Here is a 17075-nt window from a genome sequence, read left to right on the forward strand (position 1 = left end):
ATGGTGCGGATCGCCGCCCTCAATGTATTTCGCCATGTTGAATGACATGATCCGAGTTTCATTAAACGTCATAGAGAATCCTCATTGGCTGCCGTCTCTGCAGCTAAGTGGATAACGAATATAGCGTCTGAAGCTGTAAGACAGGTAAGTAAATTAATAATTGTGCCTAAAACTCACTGCAGCGTCGACTCAATACCGTATAGGTTTAAGCGCAGAAAGAAGAACGCACTTTTAAAGGGTTAATTCACCCAAAAATGAAAATAATGTCATTAATTACTCACCCTCAAGCCGTTCCACTTATGGTTCCACACCCCTAAGAATTTCGTTCATCTTCGGAACACAAATTAAGATACTTTTGTTGAAATCCGATGGCTCGGTGATAGCCAGCAATGACATTTCCTCTCTCAAAACAGCGTTATGAGTCTTTTGTGTCGAATCTGCAGCTCGGAGCGCATGATTTCAGCATTTTGGCGGGTTTGACGCGCGATCCGAATCATGATTCATTTGTGCTCCGAATCTTCCTGAAGCAGTAGGCGTTTCTCAATGTCAAGGAAGGAAGCCAATATGCTTTCAAATGTAAGTATATTTACGTTACCAAACATTTGTTATAACAGTAGTAAATATGTCAGATAAATAAAGTTTAACGTTTAAATGCCAGTACAAATTACTACAGTATTGATATTATAAATTATACAAATACAAATTACGTTATTGATGGCTAACTGAACCGGACCGTTGTTAGCTTGTTTGCCATCACCGGCATCCTTTATAAAAAACTAGTTAAGTTGTCTAAAGTAATTTAACGTTAATATTATACCATTTATACCATTCACAGCGTTATTCATAGCTTTCTCATATTTTTTAACAAGGACCAAGGAACAAACGTAGGCGTTCATACGTCTCCGTGTAGAAAACATAGACTGTAAAGGTAGAAAACAATCAGCTGTTTACCGGGGGGGTAATGACGTAATGACGTGCACTTGCTAGTCTGTTCCATTTACGTGTTCTCTGAATGCTAAAGAGGAGCCTCTCCTAGACTCTGAAGGAAGTGACTTGGAAGGACCAGTCCTGCCAAGGAAGTATCCTTGACATTGAGAAACGCCTAGTGTTTTGAAATCGGCCATCACTATATAAGTCGTTATTTTGTATTTTGGCGCACCAAAAATATTCTCGTCTCTTTATAATATTACTAGAACCACTGTACTCACATGAACTGATTTAAATATGTTTTTAGTACATTAATGGATCTTGAGAGAGGAAATGTCATTGCTGGCTATGCAGGCCTCACGGAGCCATCAGATTTCAACAAAAATATTAATTTGTGTTTGAACAAAGTTCTTACGGGTGTGGAACGGCATGAGGGTGAGTAATAAATTACATTATTTTCATTTTTGGGTTAACTAACCCATTGACAGACCAGTAGAAGTGTTTACTGTATGTTAAATTCAGAAATTGCATCAGAGTGCACATCTAACATTCACAGACTTAAAGTTTTATTAATTTATTTCACATCAAATTACATTTTACACCGCATACAATTGTTTTTATAAGAGTTAGTATAGTGATCCAAACTCCAAACAGAGACCATGTTCCCATTACATTGTTGATAGTCTGGAATTTACTGATCCAGCATTGGTAAACGCACCAATACTTGACCTTTTTAACCCTCTGGTATTAATACAGTGATTGCCTAAATATAGCAAATGTATTTCAAATCAAATGCATGGAAGGCAGATTGGTGCCATCTGGTGGAATAAATAAAGAAAATTATATGTTATGACTATTGTGTAACCAGCTGTATGTATATATATATATATATATATATATATATATATATATATATATATATATATATATATATATAATATATATATATATATATATATATATATATATATAATATATTAATTTGTAGATTTGCCCTAAAAGATTTCTCTGTATTTTTGTGTTTTCTATTTATTTCCTATGGTGGTCATTTTTGACAGTGAAGATTACAAGTGTGACTATTTTTTAACACCATTTGCTATCATGTGTTGTGTGTGCGTCTCTTTATATTGCATACCAAAAATGTAAAAAATTCAAAATGTAATTTTTTTTTCTGTTTAAAATGACTGAAGACTACCAGGGGGTTAAACAGATGAATCAGATTTGACTACTGCATACTGACAGTGATATTCATGGTCCTTACTAAAAGCATTCAATATGACTTAAGCAAAGCATTACATGATGAAGAAACTTTGTTTCATTCTGTTCCTCATATAAAGACTTTAAATCATTGCACAGCACGGGTCATATGCCCTTGTTTTTAGACCTTATCAACCATCTGTAGAGCTGCATAAGGACTTCTCCAAATTTCTCCTGTTGAGTTTCATGAAAAACAACAACAGTATACAGGTTTGGAACAACATTTTTGGCTGATTTTTTTTTTTTTTTTTTTGGGGTGAAGTATTCCTCAAAGACACACAAAGCCAGAAACAAATAGTGAAACTTAAAAACATTCTCTGTAATGTCTCTCAGCGCTCCGCCATCGCCTGCTCCGCCATGAGGAGCGGCTGTAAGCACTGCCGAGGCGGATCCACGGTGAGCCTGTCACCGCTGGCCATTCTCCGCAGCTCGTTGGCGTTATCCTGGATGGTGTGGTGATGGTACAGCTGGAGACTGAGACGGGAAGATAAGTTAAGTATGTTGTTGAGTCAAGACACCACAGGTGAACAGGGTAAAAATCTTGATTATTAGATACAATACTTTCCCCAGTTGGTTAAGTACATTAAGACATTTTTCTATAATGTTATTTTAAAGTATGTACATGTGGCATTATTTAGTTAAATATTAACTAATTTGCATACATTTCCAGAACAGAAATCTGAACATTGGATAAATCCAGGTTCAATTTTGTTTTATTTTGTTGACAGATTAGAATTAAAGGCACAATATGTAAGATTTTTAAATTAAAATATCCAAAAATCGCTAGAACAGTGTTATATATTTTGTTGACTTGTGTACTTACATTATGTTACCCAAATGTTTCCAAGAATGTTTAAATCCAGAGAAATAAGCAATTTTAACCAGGACACGGACTGCGGCCATGCGTCGCCTATCAATGATATCATATCTGCGTTACCCCTGATTTCGGTTTTAATCGACCTTGGTTTTATTTTGTAGAAACCACGAAAACACCAAAGACGCTTTAATATATGATGTGTTTTATTAGACATCTGAGCAAATGATATATTCATCGACAGAAAACGAATCATGTTATATAGCTCAACACAGTAAGTCTTATTGTTTAAATCTCGTTTTCTTGATTTATCGCGAGTACCATGTTTTACCATTCCTAATATCGATCTAGTTTACTGCAGCGTGCAACAAGTGTCTCATAGCAGCCACCGAGCGAACGCACAGAGTAGCATTATAACAACTTTCAACACACAAATGTATCTAATATGATAAACAGCACTGCTTTACCCCACATACGCTTGACCGGAAGAAGTGGAAGTGGCGACTGTGGCATAATAAAAGATCTGCTGCTGTCGAGCCGTGTGTCACACTCGTCTCTTATTATCAATCGCTCCAGCGGCCTCGTTCCACTCCAACAGCTTTCAGCCCCACCCTGCTTCATACTACAGTAATGTTAATAAATATTTAATACATTAGCTCATCCATGAATATGATTTCTTCCCGAGTCCCATCAGATTCTTTTCAACTGACTGTAGACGTAAAGACAACATGATTCCATGAAATCAAGGCATTATCAAGCTACACTTTTGTTTTAAATAAGCAACTTCTAGTTTGCGGAAAATTACATATTGTGCCTTTAAGGATTTATTAAGGAAGTTTTTTTTCCTCATGGAAAATATAAAAACATGTCATTGCAACTTTTCATTTCACAATTTAGAAATTTTTTCTCACATTTGTGAGTTTATATATCACAATTTCTGACTTTATAACTCACAATTCCAAGTTAATTTGAGAAATAAAGTCAGAATTACGAGATAAATAGTAGCAATTAACTTTTTTTTATTTTTTATTCTGTGACAGAAACAAGCTTTTTTACAGAAGAGACTTTTTTTTTTTTTTTTTTTTGGGGTCATTCCATAAATCAGAAAACTACGGAAGAGGATTAGGGCCAAGCAATAATAAAAATAATAAAACCATTAAATTACGATAAAAAACTTGTTTAAATTTCGAGAAAAAAGTCGAGATAAAATGTTGAGAATAAAGTCATTAAATTATGAGAAAAAAGTCGTTAAATTACGAGAACAAATTCGTTAAATTATGAATTTGTTCTCATAATTTAACGACTTTTTCTCTGAATTTAATGACTTTATTCTCATAATTTAATGAGTTTATTCTCAACATTTATCTCGATTTTTTTTTCTCGAAATTTAACGACATTTTTCTTATAATTTAACAAATTTGTTCTCGTAATTTAATGACTTTTTTCTCATAATTTAATGACTTTATTCTCAACATTTTATCTTGACTTTTTTCTCGTAATTTAAAGAGTTTTTTCTCGTAATTTAATGAGTTTATTCTCAACATTTTATTTTGACTTTTTTTCTCGAAATTTAACAACTTTAATCTCGAGATGGTTTTATTTTTTTATTATTGCTTGGCCCTAATCCTCTTCCGTAGAAAACACTGTCAAGAGGCAAAAAAAAATTTTCCAGCATGTTTTTAAGAATAAAATATTATATAAAGCAAGCAAATGATATATGAACAAACCCCTCTGTAAAACCTTTAGAACAGATATAAATAAAATTGTAAAGTTTGGTGTATGTAAAGCTGCTGAAGTTTTTCGAGAAAACAGCCTTTAAAGATGTACTATAATTGAAAACACAAATAGATGAAGTGTAATGAAATAAAAACTTAAATATGTGTCTTGAACGTTTTCTTTCCACTAGTCTGAAAGATGCTATTGGAAGCAAAAAAGCTCAAAATTAACCATTGCCTGAAAAAACAATAGTGTCTTTCCCAGTGATACAATATAGAGTACTTACTCAGGGGTCTTGGCATTTCGTTTCAGACTGCAATAAAAAGGACAAAGAGAAAAAGAAACTTGAAATGGTCATTCAAACAAACATTATTTTAACCAAAACGTGAATCTGTGAAGTGGACATACACTCCCTCTCTCCTACAGCACATGATGTAGGCCAGGATGAGACAGAGGATCAAAGCCAGAGCGAAGGGAACAATGACAGTGACTATGTAGTCGGGGAAGAAATCTCTCTCGGGCGGAGACTCTGGAGGACTGAACTCTCCACCCCACGCGAGGACACCTGAACCCACGGTAGGGAGCGGGGCAGGAGGAACAGGCTTGGACAGATCAAACTATGGGATGAAAGGTATAAAACGATATGTAAGGATGAAGGTGAGCTATCCAGTACACACAACACATCTGCTGTGTCTCACCAGGACAGATTTGCACCAGGTTATGCAGTTGATGGGGTTTGTGCAGGTGCTGCAGTCTCCGGTGAGCTTCCCTCCGGCTTCACACTCTCTCTGGTGCTCCGGCATGTCAAGTCTCAGCATACATTTGGAAAAGGGCCGGTCTGAACCCAGTTTCACATACACACTGAGACAAACACAGAGACATGGGAAAATAAGGGACAGTGCACCCAAAATTGGAAATTCTGTCACAGTGGCTCATGCTGTTCCAAACCCATAAAGCCTTAGTTCATCTTCGAAACACAAATATTTTCATTCTTCTTCTTTTCTTTCTTTTTTTTTATTTTTATTTATGATGCTTTTATGACCTTTCAATGGAGGCTTTTATGAACTTTCAATGGAGGTACAGAAAGCTCTCAGGTTTCATAAAAAATGTCTGAAGTCATGTCCAATGACATGAGGGTGAGAAAATGATGACAGAATTCACAGACATTTTAGGGTGAACTATCACATGTGGCCAACAATTCAATACGAAATAGTACTTTCTTGCACTGCAAATCATTCTTTAATTAGTATTTGTCTTGTTATACAGTCAAAAAAACAAAACAAAAAACATCATGTAATGTTTCAAACAAACCCCAGAATTTGCCAAAGGGGCAAGAAAAATAATGCAAGATATTTCTGAAAACGTCTCGGTTACGTATGTAACCCTCGTTCCCTGAAGGAGGGAACGGAGACGTACGTCAGTAGTGACCGACGAATTGGGATATCGCTTAGAGAGCCCTATCATCTTCGTGTAAACTAAAACAAGCCAATGGAATTTGCGTGCGATATTTGCATAATGCGCACCGCCCCCGACAGGTGTATATAAATAGGAAGCAGATGCAATCGCACTCTGTCTTTCGCATTGGAGCCATTCACTGGTGTCCTGTTTTAGAAGACTCCTTTCTTCGTTTGTTTTATTCTAAAACATTGCCTCAGAAGAGGATTTACAGCGAGCTTCAGTGCTGGTGAAGAGGGCACGTTCAGCGAGGTCGCGAGTGTCCGAGGAGCTGAGCTATAAGCTCTAAAACTGCTGTTTTCACAGCAACACAAAGAGTGTGTGTGTGTAGCGATTTGGGCCGGTTCCTCGGTGTGTCAGGGAGTGGTGTACCTGGGTGCTTAAAACAAGCCAATGGAATTGGCGTGCGATATTTGCATAATGCGCACCGCCCCTGACAGGTGTATATAAATAGGAAGCAGATGCAATCGCACTCTGTTTTTCGCTGAGGAGACAACTGGTGTCTGCACTACAGCGAGGGTACAGAAACTGTGGCGACGGGACGTACGTCTCCGTTCCCTCCTTCAGGGAACGAGGGTTACATACGTAACCGAGACGTTCCCTTTCAGTCGGTCACGTTCGACGTACGTCAGTAGTGACCGACGAATTGGGATCCCAACTAAAGCGCCACAGTTACGAAACCCCTTCCAGTGCCCAGCGCAAGCTCAGCCGCCCATGGCACCGGCTGGCGGTGAAGGGGGCGAGCTTACACCGAGAGAGTCTACTGCTGTCTAACCACTACCCACTAAGTAAACTAGACACACTGGGGAAGCGAACCCGTAAGGGACGCTGCGGAGACCACTACCTACCCAATGGGGGAGGAGTTTACGTGGGAAATACACACATGGACTGGCCCGGGGGGCAGTACGCATATGGAGTCCCTGGGATGGCTCCACCTGGTAGGGGGAGACTCATCTGACAGGTGACAGCAGAGCTGGCTCTGCTAAGGGAAAGACACAGACTCGGCCCGTAGGGAGTTTTAAACCGTGGAAAATACACATATGGGACCGCTCACGTAGAGGGGTCACGACATATGGGCCCCAGCCAACAGACAGCGTCAGCGACGGATGTAGGCCTGGCATCAGACACTCCGCAATGTCCGAGCCGAAGGGGGAGGCGGAGGAACTCAACAGGGTTCGCCAAGCGGGGAACACGACTGGAGTGAAAGTATGCACGTATCCGGCCAGTGGCGGGAATGGCATTGCAAGCCGACACTTAGAGTGGGTACAACACGTCTACCGACTAGTGGATGCGAGTACACGTAAGGATACCGGCTCTACACGTAGGCTATAAAACCTAGCGAACGTGTTTGGTGTCGCCCAGCCCGCAGCTCTACAGATATCTGTCAGCGAGGCGCCATGAGCCAGCGCCCAGGAAGAGGCCACCCCTCTGGTGGAGTGGGCTCTCAACCCGAGCGGGCAAGGCACGCCCTGGGATTCGTACGCCAAGGCGATGGCATCCACTACCCAGTGGGCCATCCTCTGCTTGGAGACAGCCTTTCCCTTCTGCTGGCCTCCGTAACAGATGAAGAGCTGATCTGAGGTCCTGAAGCTTTACGTTCTGTCCACGTAAACGCGCAGAGCGCGGACGGGACAGAGCAAAGCTAGGGCTGGGTCTGCCTCCTCCGAGGGCAGCGCTTGCAGGTTCACTACCTGATCTCTGAAGGGAGTGGTAGGAACCTTGGGCACGTATCCAGGCCGGGGTCTCAGGATGACGTGAGAATCACCGGGCCCGAATTCTAGGCACGTTTCGTCAACCGAAAATGCATGCAGATCCCCTACCCTCTTCAGGGAAGCCAATGCAACCAGAAGAACCGTCTTAAGAGACATTAGTTTCAGGTCGACTGATTGCAAAGGTTCGAAGGGATGACCCCGGAGAGCTGTGAGAACCAGGGTCAAATCCCAAGAGGGTACGGAGGAAGGGTGAGGAGGATTCAGTCTCCTGGCCCCCCTCAGGAATCTGACGATCAGATCGTGTTTCCCCAGGGAATTACCCTCAACTGCATGGTGATGTGCGGCAATAGCGGCAACACTCACCTTGAGGGTGGAGGGAGACAGCCTTCGCTCCAACCCATCTTGCAGAAAGGAAAGCACGGATCCGACCGAACATGATCAGGGGTCCTCTCGGCGAGAGGCGCACCATTCGACGAACAGGTTCCACTTCAACGCATAGAGATTCCTAGTGGAAGGAGCTCTAGCGGAAGTGATGGTGTCTACGACCGCTTGCGGGGGATCACTCAGAACCTCCGCATCCCGTCCAGGGACCACACGTGGAGGTTCCACAGATCGGGACGCGGGTGCCACAGGGTGCCCCGTCTCTGAGTCAGGGGGTCCTTCCTCAGAGGAATCGGCCAGGGAGGTGCTGTCGCGAGGAGAATGAGGTCTGAGAACCAGGTCCGAGTGGGCCAGTACGGAGCCACTAACAGAACCTGCTCCCCGTCCTCCCTGACCTTGCACATGATTTGTGCGAGAAGGCTCACTGGGGGAAACGCATATTTGCGCAGACCCGGGGGCCAGCTGTGTGCCAGGGCATCCGTGCCGAGCGTGCCGCCGGTCAGGGAATAAAACCACTGGCAGAGGGCAGTTTCCGGGGAGGCAAACAGGACTACCTGGGCCTCGCCGAAAAGCTGCCAAATCAGCTGGACCGCCTGGGGGTGGAGCCGCCACTCGCCCGCAAGTAGATGCTGCCGTGACAGCTCGTCGGCTGCACGGTTGAGCACACCTGAGACACGAGTGGCCCGAAGGGACCTCAGATCCTTCTGACTCCACAACAAGAGATGGCGGGCGAGTTGCGACATGCGACGGAAGCGTAGACCACCTTGATGGTTGGTGTACGCAACGGCCGCAGTGCTTTGTGAGCGGACTAGAACGTGCTTGCCTGACAACAGCTTCTTGAAGCGGGCCAGCGCAAGACGAACCGCTAGCAACTCGAGGCAATTGGTATGCCAATGCAGCTGAGGCCCCGTCCAAAGACCTGTCACTGCATGCCCGTTGTACGTGGCCCCCCATCCCGTGGCAAAGACATCTGTGGAGACCACAGCGTGCCTGGACACTCGTTCGAGGGGTTCTCCAGCCCACAGGAACGAAGGGTCCAACCACCGGACAAGGGTGCGACGGCAGCTCGGTGTCACGGGGACACGGAGCGTGCCGCACTGCCACGCCCATCTCGGGACCCGGCCGCGGAGCCAGTGTTGAAGCGGTCTCATATGAAGCAATCCGAGCGGCGTTACCGCGGCTGCAGATGCCATATGCCCCAGGAGCCTCTGAAAATCTTTCAGTGGAGCCGCTGTCCTGCGCTTGAGCGAGCTCAGGCAGTTCAACACCGACTGGACGCGCACCTCGGTGAGACGTGCAGTCCGTGTGACCGAGTCTAGCTCGAGACCGAGAGAAGAGATCCTCTACCCGGGGGCGAGTTTGCTCTTGTCCCAGTTGACCTGAAGACCCAACCGGCTGGGAGCTACAACCATGTCGGGTAGGACTTTGTACTGACATGCCCGACCCTCGAACGCAGACCGACCTAGGAAGGGTCTGTGTCGAGGCAGAATCGAGACATGAAAGTACGCGTCCTTCAGGTCTATTGCTGCAAACCAATCCTGGGGACGGTCCAGGATTGGCCGTAGCCCACCGCCCTTTTTCGGTACAATGAAGTAGGGGCAGTAGAACCCCGACTTCATATCGGCTGGAGGGACCGGCTTGATTGTATCCTTCGCCAGGAGGACAGCAATCTCCACCCGGAGAACAGGTGCACTGTCCAACGACACCTCAGTGAAGTGGACAGCCCTGAAGACCGGGGGACGCCGGGCGAACTGAATCGCATAGCCGAGTCTGATAGTACGAATGAGCCAACTGGACAGGCTGGGGAGCGCTATCCACGCTTCCAGACACTGAGCCAGCGGGACCAAAGGCACCACAGACGCACCGGGGGTGGGGCAGCAAGGCAGAGAGGGACCCGACTCGGACGGCTTGGGAGCGGCCCGGAGTGGGGTCGGACTCTGCGAGGCAGCAGTGTGCATGGGAGACGGCGCACGGGACGCGGTCTGCGCCATCACACTGCCGCCTGCTGGCGAATGGGGAGGGAGCTGTCAGCGGCGAGGCGGAGCCTGGCACACTGGCAGACACCCCTTGTTGTGACCTGGAGTTTGAGGAAACTGCTCTTTTTGTGGCAAAGTGGGTACCGCTGGACTCCGGAGAGCCAGCGGCGGTAGATGGACAGCCGCCACAAAATCCCCCCCGGCCCTCCTCCGGGGGTGGGAGAGCAGATGGAATACTCTCCCAAAGGGCAGGAACCTTCCGCTCCAGGTCGCCCGTCTCAGGGCCGAGTGTTCCCCGACCGCTTGCCACCTGGCTTGGCAGAGACGGGCTGGGCACCACGTCCGCGACCGGCACCCTGCTGTTTGGCTGGTGTAGGCTGCTGCTTTGCCGACTTAGCAGGGGCGGAGGAAGACGCAGGCGGGCGCCCTCGGCGACGAGCTGGCTGAGGCTGAGCCACGGGCGGCTGGGTGGAGGCAGCAGCGGACCGCCGTGGCATGACATGTCTGATAGCCTCAGCCTGCTTCTGTGCAGCGGAGAACTGTTGGGCACAGCTCTCCACCGCGTCGCCGAAAAGGCCGACCGGAGACACGGGGGAATCCAGGAACCGATGTTTGTCGGTCTCCCTCATGTCTGCCAAGGTCAGCCAGAGGTGGCGTTGCTGGACTACCAGAGTAGACATCGCCTGGCCAACAGAACGCGCTGTCACCTTCGTTGCCCGGAGGGCAAGGTCAATGGCAGCGCGCAGCTCCCCAAGCAGCTGTTGGTCAGGACCTTCCTGGGGCACCTGCGACAGCGCTTTTGCCTGATAGACCTGCAAAAGGGCCATCGCGTGCAGGGCAGAGGCAGCCTGCCCACAGGCACTGTAAGCTTTCTCAGTCAGACCGGCTGAGAATTCACAGGCCTGGGACGGGAGACGCGGCTCACCGCGCCAGCCAGCGGCCGTTGGACACAACTGTATTGCAACAGACCGCTCGACTGGCGGGATCCTCGCGTACCCCCTGGCTACCCCGCCGTCCAGGGAGCTGAAGGCGGATGAGGGACCAGGCCCTGTACGAGCCCCATACGGAGCTTGCCAAGACCTGGTCACCTCATCGTGTACTTCCGGGAAGAAAGGCATTGGGGCGGGACGCTGGATTTGACCAGCGCGACCCCCCCTCAAGTACCAATCGTCCACCGAGATGGGCCGGGACAGGGTGGAGGGTTCCACTCAAGCCCGACGCACAAGGCGGCCCGGGAGAGCACAGCCGTGAGCTCGGGATCCGACTCGGGCAACGCTACCGTCCCGGGCGGCAGCGCGTCCGAATCTTCCCCCGAGGACTCAGGCTCACCTTCCAATGCAGCGACCGACATCCGATCCACCGCCGGCACACCAAAGGTAACGGCTGGACAGTCCGTAGAGGGCCCAGTGGAAACCAACGGTGGCACGATGGATTGCGGTGCTGATGAGGCGGCAGGGGCCCGAGGAGCATTTCCGCTCGGCGGGGGAGCCCTGACCGTTATCCCCAGGTCGCCCTCCCTATACAGCGCCGTACCGTCATTCCGGTTCCCGGGGCCGGAAAAAACGGTCGTACGCGGCATAGGAGAGGGGACTCCCGCTTCCTGAGACTTCAGGAAGGAGAGCCTCGACCTCAGCACTGCGATGGTCATGTTCCCGCAATGGGAACATGAACCATCCACAAAAGCTGCTTCAGCGTGCAGAATGCCCAAACACGAGATGCAGCGATTGTGCCCATCAGCAGGGACCAGGGAATGACCGACATACTGTCAGGGTTCGTCTGTAAAGCTCTTTTCGAAGGGGAAGTCATCTCACTCGTGCTGAAGCACCCAGGTACACCACTCCCTGACACACCGAGGAACCGGCCCAAATCGCTACACACACACACTCTTTGTGTTGCTGTGAAAACAGCAGTTTTAGAGCTTATAGCTCAGCTCCTCGGACACTCGCGACCTCGCTGAACGTGCCCTCTTCACCAGCACTGAAGCTCGCTGTAAATCCTCTTCTGAGGCAATGTTTTAGAATAAAACAAACGAAGAAAGGAGTCTTCTAAAACAGGACACCAGTGAATGGCTCCAATGCGAAAGACAGAGTGCGATTGCATCTGCTTCCTATTTATATACACCTGTCGGGGGCGGTGCGCATTATGCAAATATCGCACGCAAATTCCATTGGCTTGTTTTAGTTTACACGAAGATGATAGGGCTCTCTAAGCGATATCCCAATTCGTCGGTCACTACTGACGTACGTCGAACGTGACCGACTGAAAGGGAACAAGTCTTAATATCTTAATAATAACTGAATAAAAGTAAAGAATACTTGGATACAAATACTGACTGAAAAACAAATTATCAAATAAATTATTAATAATACAACAATACAATACAATAAATAAATTTTTATTATTATTATTATTATATTATTATTGTTGTTGTTATTACAAGACAAAAATACTGACTTTAAAAGTGATTTTTAAACAAAAATACCTAAATATTAAACAATAAATAAATCTCAAGATTAAAGTTGTTAAATTTCGAGAAAAGGTTGAGATAAAATGTTGAGAAAAAAGTTGTTAAATTACGAGAACAAATTCATTAAATTATGAATTTGTTCTCATAATTTAACGACTTTTTTCTCATAATTGAATGATTTTATTCTCAACATTTTATCTCGACTTTTTTTCTCAAAATTTAAAGACTTTTTTCTCATAATTTAACAAATTTGTTCTCGTAATTTAATGACTTTATTCTCAACATTTTATCTTGATTTTTTTCTTGAAATTTAACAAGTTTTTTCTTGTAATTTAACGAGTTTATTCTCAACATTTTATCTCAACTTTTTTCTTGAAATGTAATGAGTTTTTTCTCAAAATTTAACAACTTTAATCTCAAGATGTTTTTTTTATTATTGCTTTTTTATTATTTTTTATAATAATAATAATAATTATTATTATTTAGTATAATATATACTCCAATAATAATTGGTAAAAACTAATAATTTTAAAAACAGCAACAACAACAACATAATAATAATAATAATAATAATAATTATTATTATATTAGTATTATATTATAAATTATTATAATATAATAATATATAAATTATACAAGAAATGATTATATAAATTATTTATTATTTATTATTAATTATACATTTTTTATTATTATTTTCCATTAAAGAAAGTTTTTCCATTAAAGTCAGTCATCACATTAAAGCTGCTTTTGAAAGAAATTACTATAGTATTAATATAGATATACTAATATATATATATATATATATATAAATATATATTATATTTATATATAGTAATATAGAAATTACTATAGTACTACTACTAGTTGCAGTAATAATAATATAATAACTATTAAGAGTTGTTCTGTAGCCTTACCCCTCAAAATATCCTGGAAGAGGAAGGGGGACGCGGCCGCCCCTGTCCAGAGCAGAGGTAATGTTCACAAAATCCAGCCTTTCGGTTCCCCACAGATGCTGAATGTCCAGTTGAATCTCCTTTTGAACAGCAGCAGGCAGCACCTTCTCGATCTCTCGCCGCTCTATGAAGAACTCAGCCTGGTACGGCATGCGCTTTACTGGGACAAAAGAAGCCTAAAATCAGGAGAGCTTGAGTAGCAGATTCATCTAGAAGGAGTTTTTCACTAAACAACATCATACCTGCAGGACCCACGTTTATCACCAGCCTCTCTCGAAATGTGTCATAACTCCGTTTGTTGATCACAAATATCTGATAGATATAGTTTAGAAAATATTTTAAAGTCACTAATATTAGTATACACAGACAGTCAAACCTAAAATTCAATGTGGGATTATGTTTTGAATGTTACTGTTAAATATGAGTTTCTTCACCTCGATGATGTTCCTGCCCTTGTCCTGTGGCAGCGGCGTCCCGTACAGGAATCCGTTCTCATAAAGGTCCCTCTGGGTGAAGCGGAGCCACTGGGGCAGATCTGGAAATCGCTCCTTGTTGCATTTAAACACCATGGGATCATTGTAAACATGACCATCTATAAGACACGTAAAATACTTTTAAACATGCTGTTATATTGTACAGAAGCTTTGAACTGGGCCTTCAGATATTCTGAATATTGTAAGTATGTGTAATATATCTCCAACATACGGAAGACTTTATGAAAAGGCTCAAATTCACTCTGGAAAACCTCTCGGTGTAGCTCATAGACAAACAGCTGACCCACCGGAGCGTCTGTGATAATATCTGCCCGGACCACCAGAAAACCGGCTACGCAGACTGAGGACAAAACATATTGACAGAAACCATTTACTGTACATTCAGAACTTACAGTAATATGATTCATTATGCACATGAGTATGCTTTTGTTCTAAATATTTTGAAGTGTGCAGTATTTGTAGATTTTAGTATGAAAACACTCATTTGAAATGTGCATTTATAGACATATAGAACTACTAGCACTTAAGATTAGTTTTAGTTCTTTCACTTCTATATGTTTAGTATGCCATGTGTCAAAGCCAAGAAACATCCAAACCTGCTGCTGTCTAATTTGTTCCATCTTTGAAATCTCAGAATGAGCGCTTTAAGTTTTTAAAGAGCTCAAAAGAAAGAGAATGAACTTGCCTGTTATTGCCAAAGCCCAGTTCCCTTTGTCTGCCATCTTGTTTGAAGTCTTGATTGACAGAAGCATTTGGTCAAGAGAGCAGAAACCCACCCTATTCTAAATACAGTGAGGGCTATTTTTATCCTTCACTTCAAGCTGTCACTTCCCGCTGTGGTCTGACTGTGTGTTTGTTATAACAGCTATTGCAAATTACATGTGGAAATACATGAAAATACAGTTTTGTACAGTAGGTTTATATGAGGAGAAATCCCAATCTGAGGAACCTAATGGGCTGATTAATTTCTCAAAATCCACCAGATGTCACAAGAGATCAGATAAATGTGATGAAGAAACCAATGACATTTTCCTAGAGTAAATAGATTAATTAGCCAAATGTTATTGTTTTCTTTTCAGGAACTACAGTATGATCACTGATAGAGTGATTTTTATTTTATTATTTTTATTTTATTCTATTCTATTCTCTGGGGCTACAATATGATCAGGGATAGAGCGATTTTTACTTTATTTTTATTTTATTATTTTTATTCTAATATAAGTTAGAATAATAAGGGGGCGCTGCAGGTGAAAACATCTCAGTGACATGGCAGCCGATGACTGAGTCAGCTCTGTAAACCTGTTGGTAGACTATGCCGTGGACAGTGGAAATATGCACTCATCTTAGATGATGTCCCACTGTCAGAGGCCTTACCAGGATCTCAATTGTGGAGCCCATCCAGGTCCAGCAGCACCACCAGGGTCTCCCTGCTCAGCTGGATGAAAGCATATATAAAAATGCTTTATGTACTGTTAATTTAAATTTTTATGTTATTTGTGAAGTAAATGAAAATAAATTGTTCTATACATTAAAGTACTTTTTACTACTATTTACAACATATTTTGGGTGTAACATAAGAAAAACAACTTTACATGACAAAAATAATGTATAGAAAAATTGCTTCATTACCAATTTTAACTTACATAAATTTCTCAACCATTATCTCAAGAAGAGAAAACAGTCTGTCCATTCTCTCCCTGCTCTCCTGTGCTCTCCACTCCTCCCTCTCTCTGGAACTTCATTTCCTCGCTTATTACAATATCGGTCAGCTCATCCTCACGGTCTCTTTTTCTCTTGTCTGGTGCTGGCCGCTCCTCATCTTGGTCATCCACTGCTGAACTTGGCCCTGGTGTGTCCTCAGGGATGGAGGCTTTTAGGACAGGGGGGTTGTTGGAATATCTCTGTCCCAACACCTCATCCAAGAGGACAAACCACAGCCAAGTTGCAGCAGTGGGTTTCCCACTCATTCCCTCACCTGTCCCAGGACACTTGTGATCCTAAGACAGAGCAAATAATTCATGCTTGTTAACAACAATAAATGTCAGCAAACATGTGTCAATTAACTTGCTTACTTTTTTTTTTTTTTTAAGTTCTCCTATATATATATATTTTTTTTTCGTCCTGCAAGAGAATGACCTTCCCCACCAGGCCCATTTTTTCCAGAATTGGAAAAAGGAAACATATTGAGACATGGATGCAATCCTAAAATTACAAAATATGACACAACATGACATGCATACACAATACTTCAGAAATCATATTTCCGGATCTTCAAGTTTGGTTAAAACGTTTGTAGATATATCTTGCATGACAGCACTACAAAAAAACACAACAAAAGTGAAAGACTATTGCCTTATCTACTGGTTGTCTTATTGATGTGGGCTTTGTATAGGGTGAGGGCTATGTGTTATAATACACAAGAGAGCTGTTGTGGAAATATTACAAATGGGTCGTTGCCTTTCCTCCAAGCTCTGGTCAATAAATTATCATTTTCAGCCCTCATTTTAATAAATTGAGCTGTCTGCTCCTTGCTCCCTAAAACAATATGAAATATTAGAATAAGTTTTGCCCCAGACCAACTAACAAATGAAGCTACGCAGCGGTAACATTTTTAGTTTAAGTTCACATTGTTAAAAACAGTAATTAAATTTATAAGTGTATTCCTCGGCCGCCACAGAATCACTTGTCACCGGCGCACAATGAATTCTCTGGTAGGGTAGGCTGCGAAGGGCGAACCTGTTATATCCTTCATTGCTCGGGAAACAGAGGGCTGTAAAAAGAAATCCATAAAAAAAAAAAAAACGGATAATGTACTGGCATAAAATTGCCAGGAATTATTCAGTAATTTTACAGACAGTTCAAAATTTAAAATACAGGTAAAACACCTTTTGTGTTTACGAGTATTTGTATCCTAGATCTG

General features: G+C 43.5%; 1 protein-coding gene across 1 annotated transcript; it reads right to left on the reverse strand.

Moving 5' to 3' along the window:
• Nucleotides 1-1924: 1924 nt before the first annotated feature.
• On the reverse strand, nucleotides 1925-14886 carry sgca (sarcoglycan, alpha). The gene is made up of 9 exons (XM_067369923.1): nucleotides 14841-14886; nucleotides 14367-14495; nucleotides 14096-14253; nucleotides 13904-13973; nucleotides 13623-13821; nucleotides 5413-5575; nucleotides 5123-5331; nucleotides 5001-5027; nucleotides 1925-2658 (listed from the first exon to the last, which is right to left on the reverse strand). The coding sequence occupies exons 1-9, from the start codon at nucleotides 14875-14877 to the stop codon at nucleotides 2514-2516; spliced, it is 1137 nt and encodes a 378-aa protein (XP_067226024.1). The 5' UTR covers nucleotides 14878-14886; the 3' UTR covers nucleotides 1925-2513.
• Nucleotides 14887-17075: the final 2189 nt, after the last annotated feature.

Source organism: Chanodichthys erythropterus, chromosome 19, assembly GCF_024489055.1.
Source record: "Chanodichthys erythropterus isolate Z2021 chromosome 19, ASM2448905v1, whole genome shotgun sequence".
Classification (NCBI taxonomy): Eukaryota; Metazoa; Chordata; class Actinopteri; order Cypriniformes; family Xenocyprididae; genus Chanodichthys; species Chanodichthys erythropterus.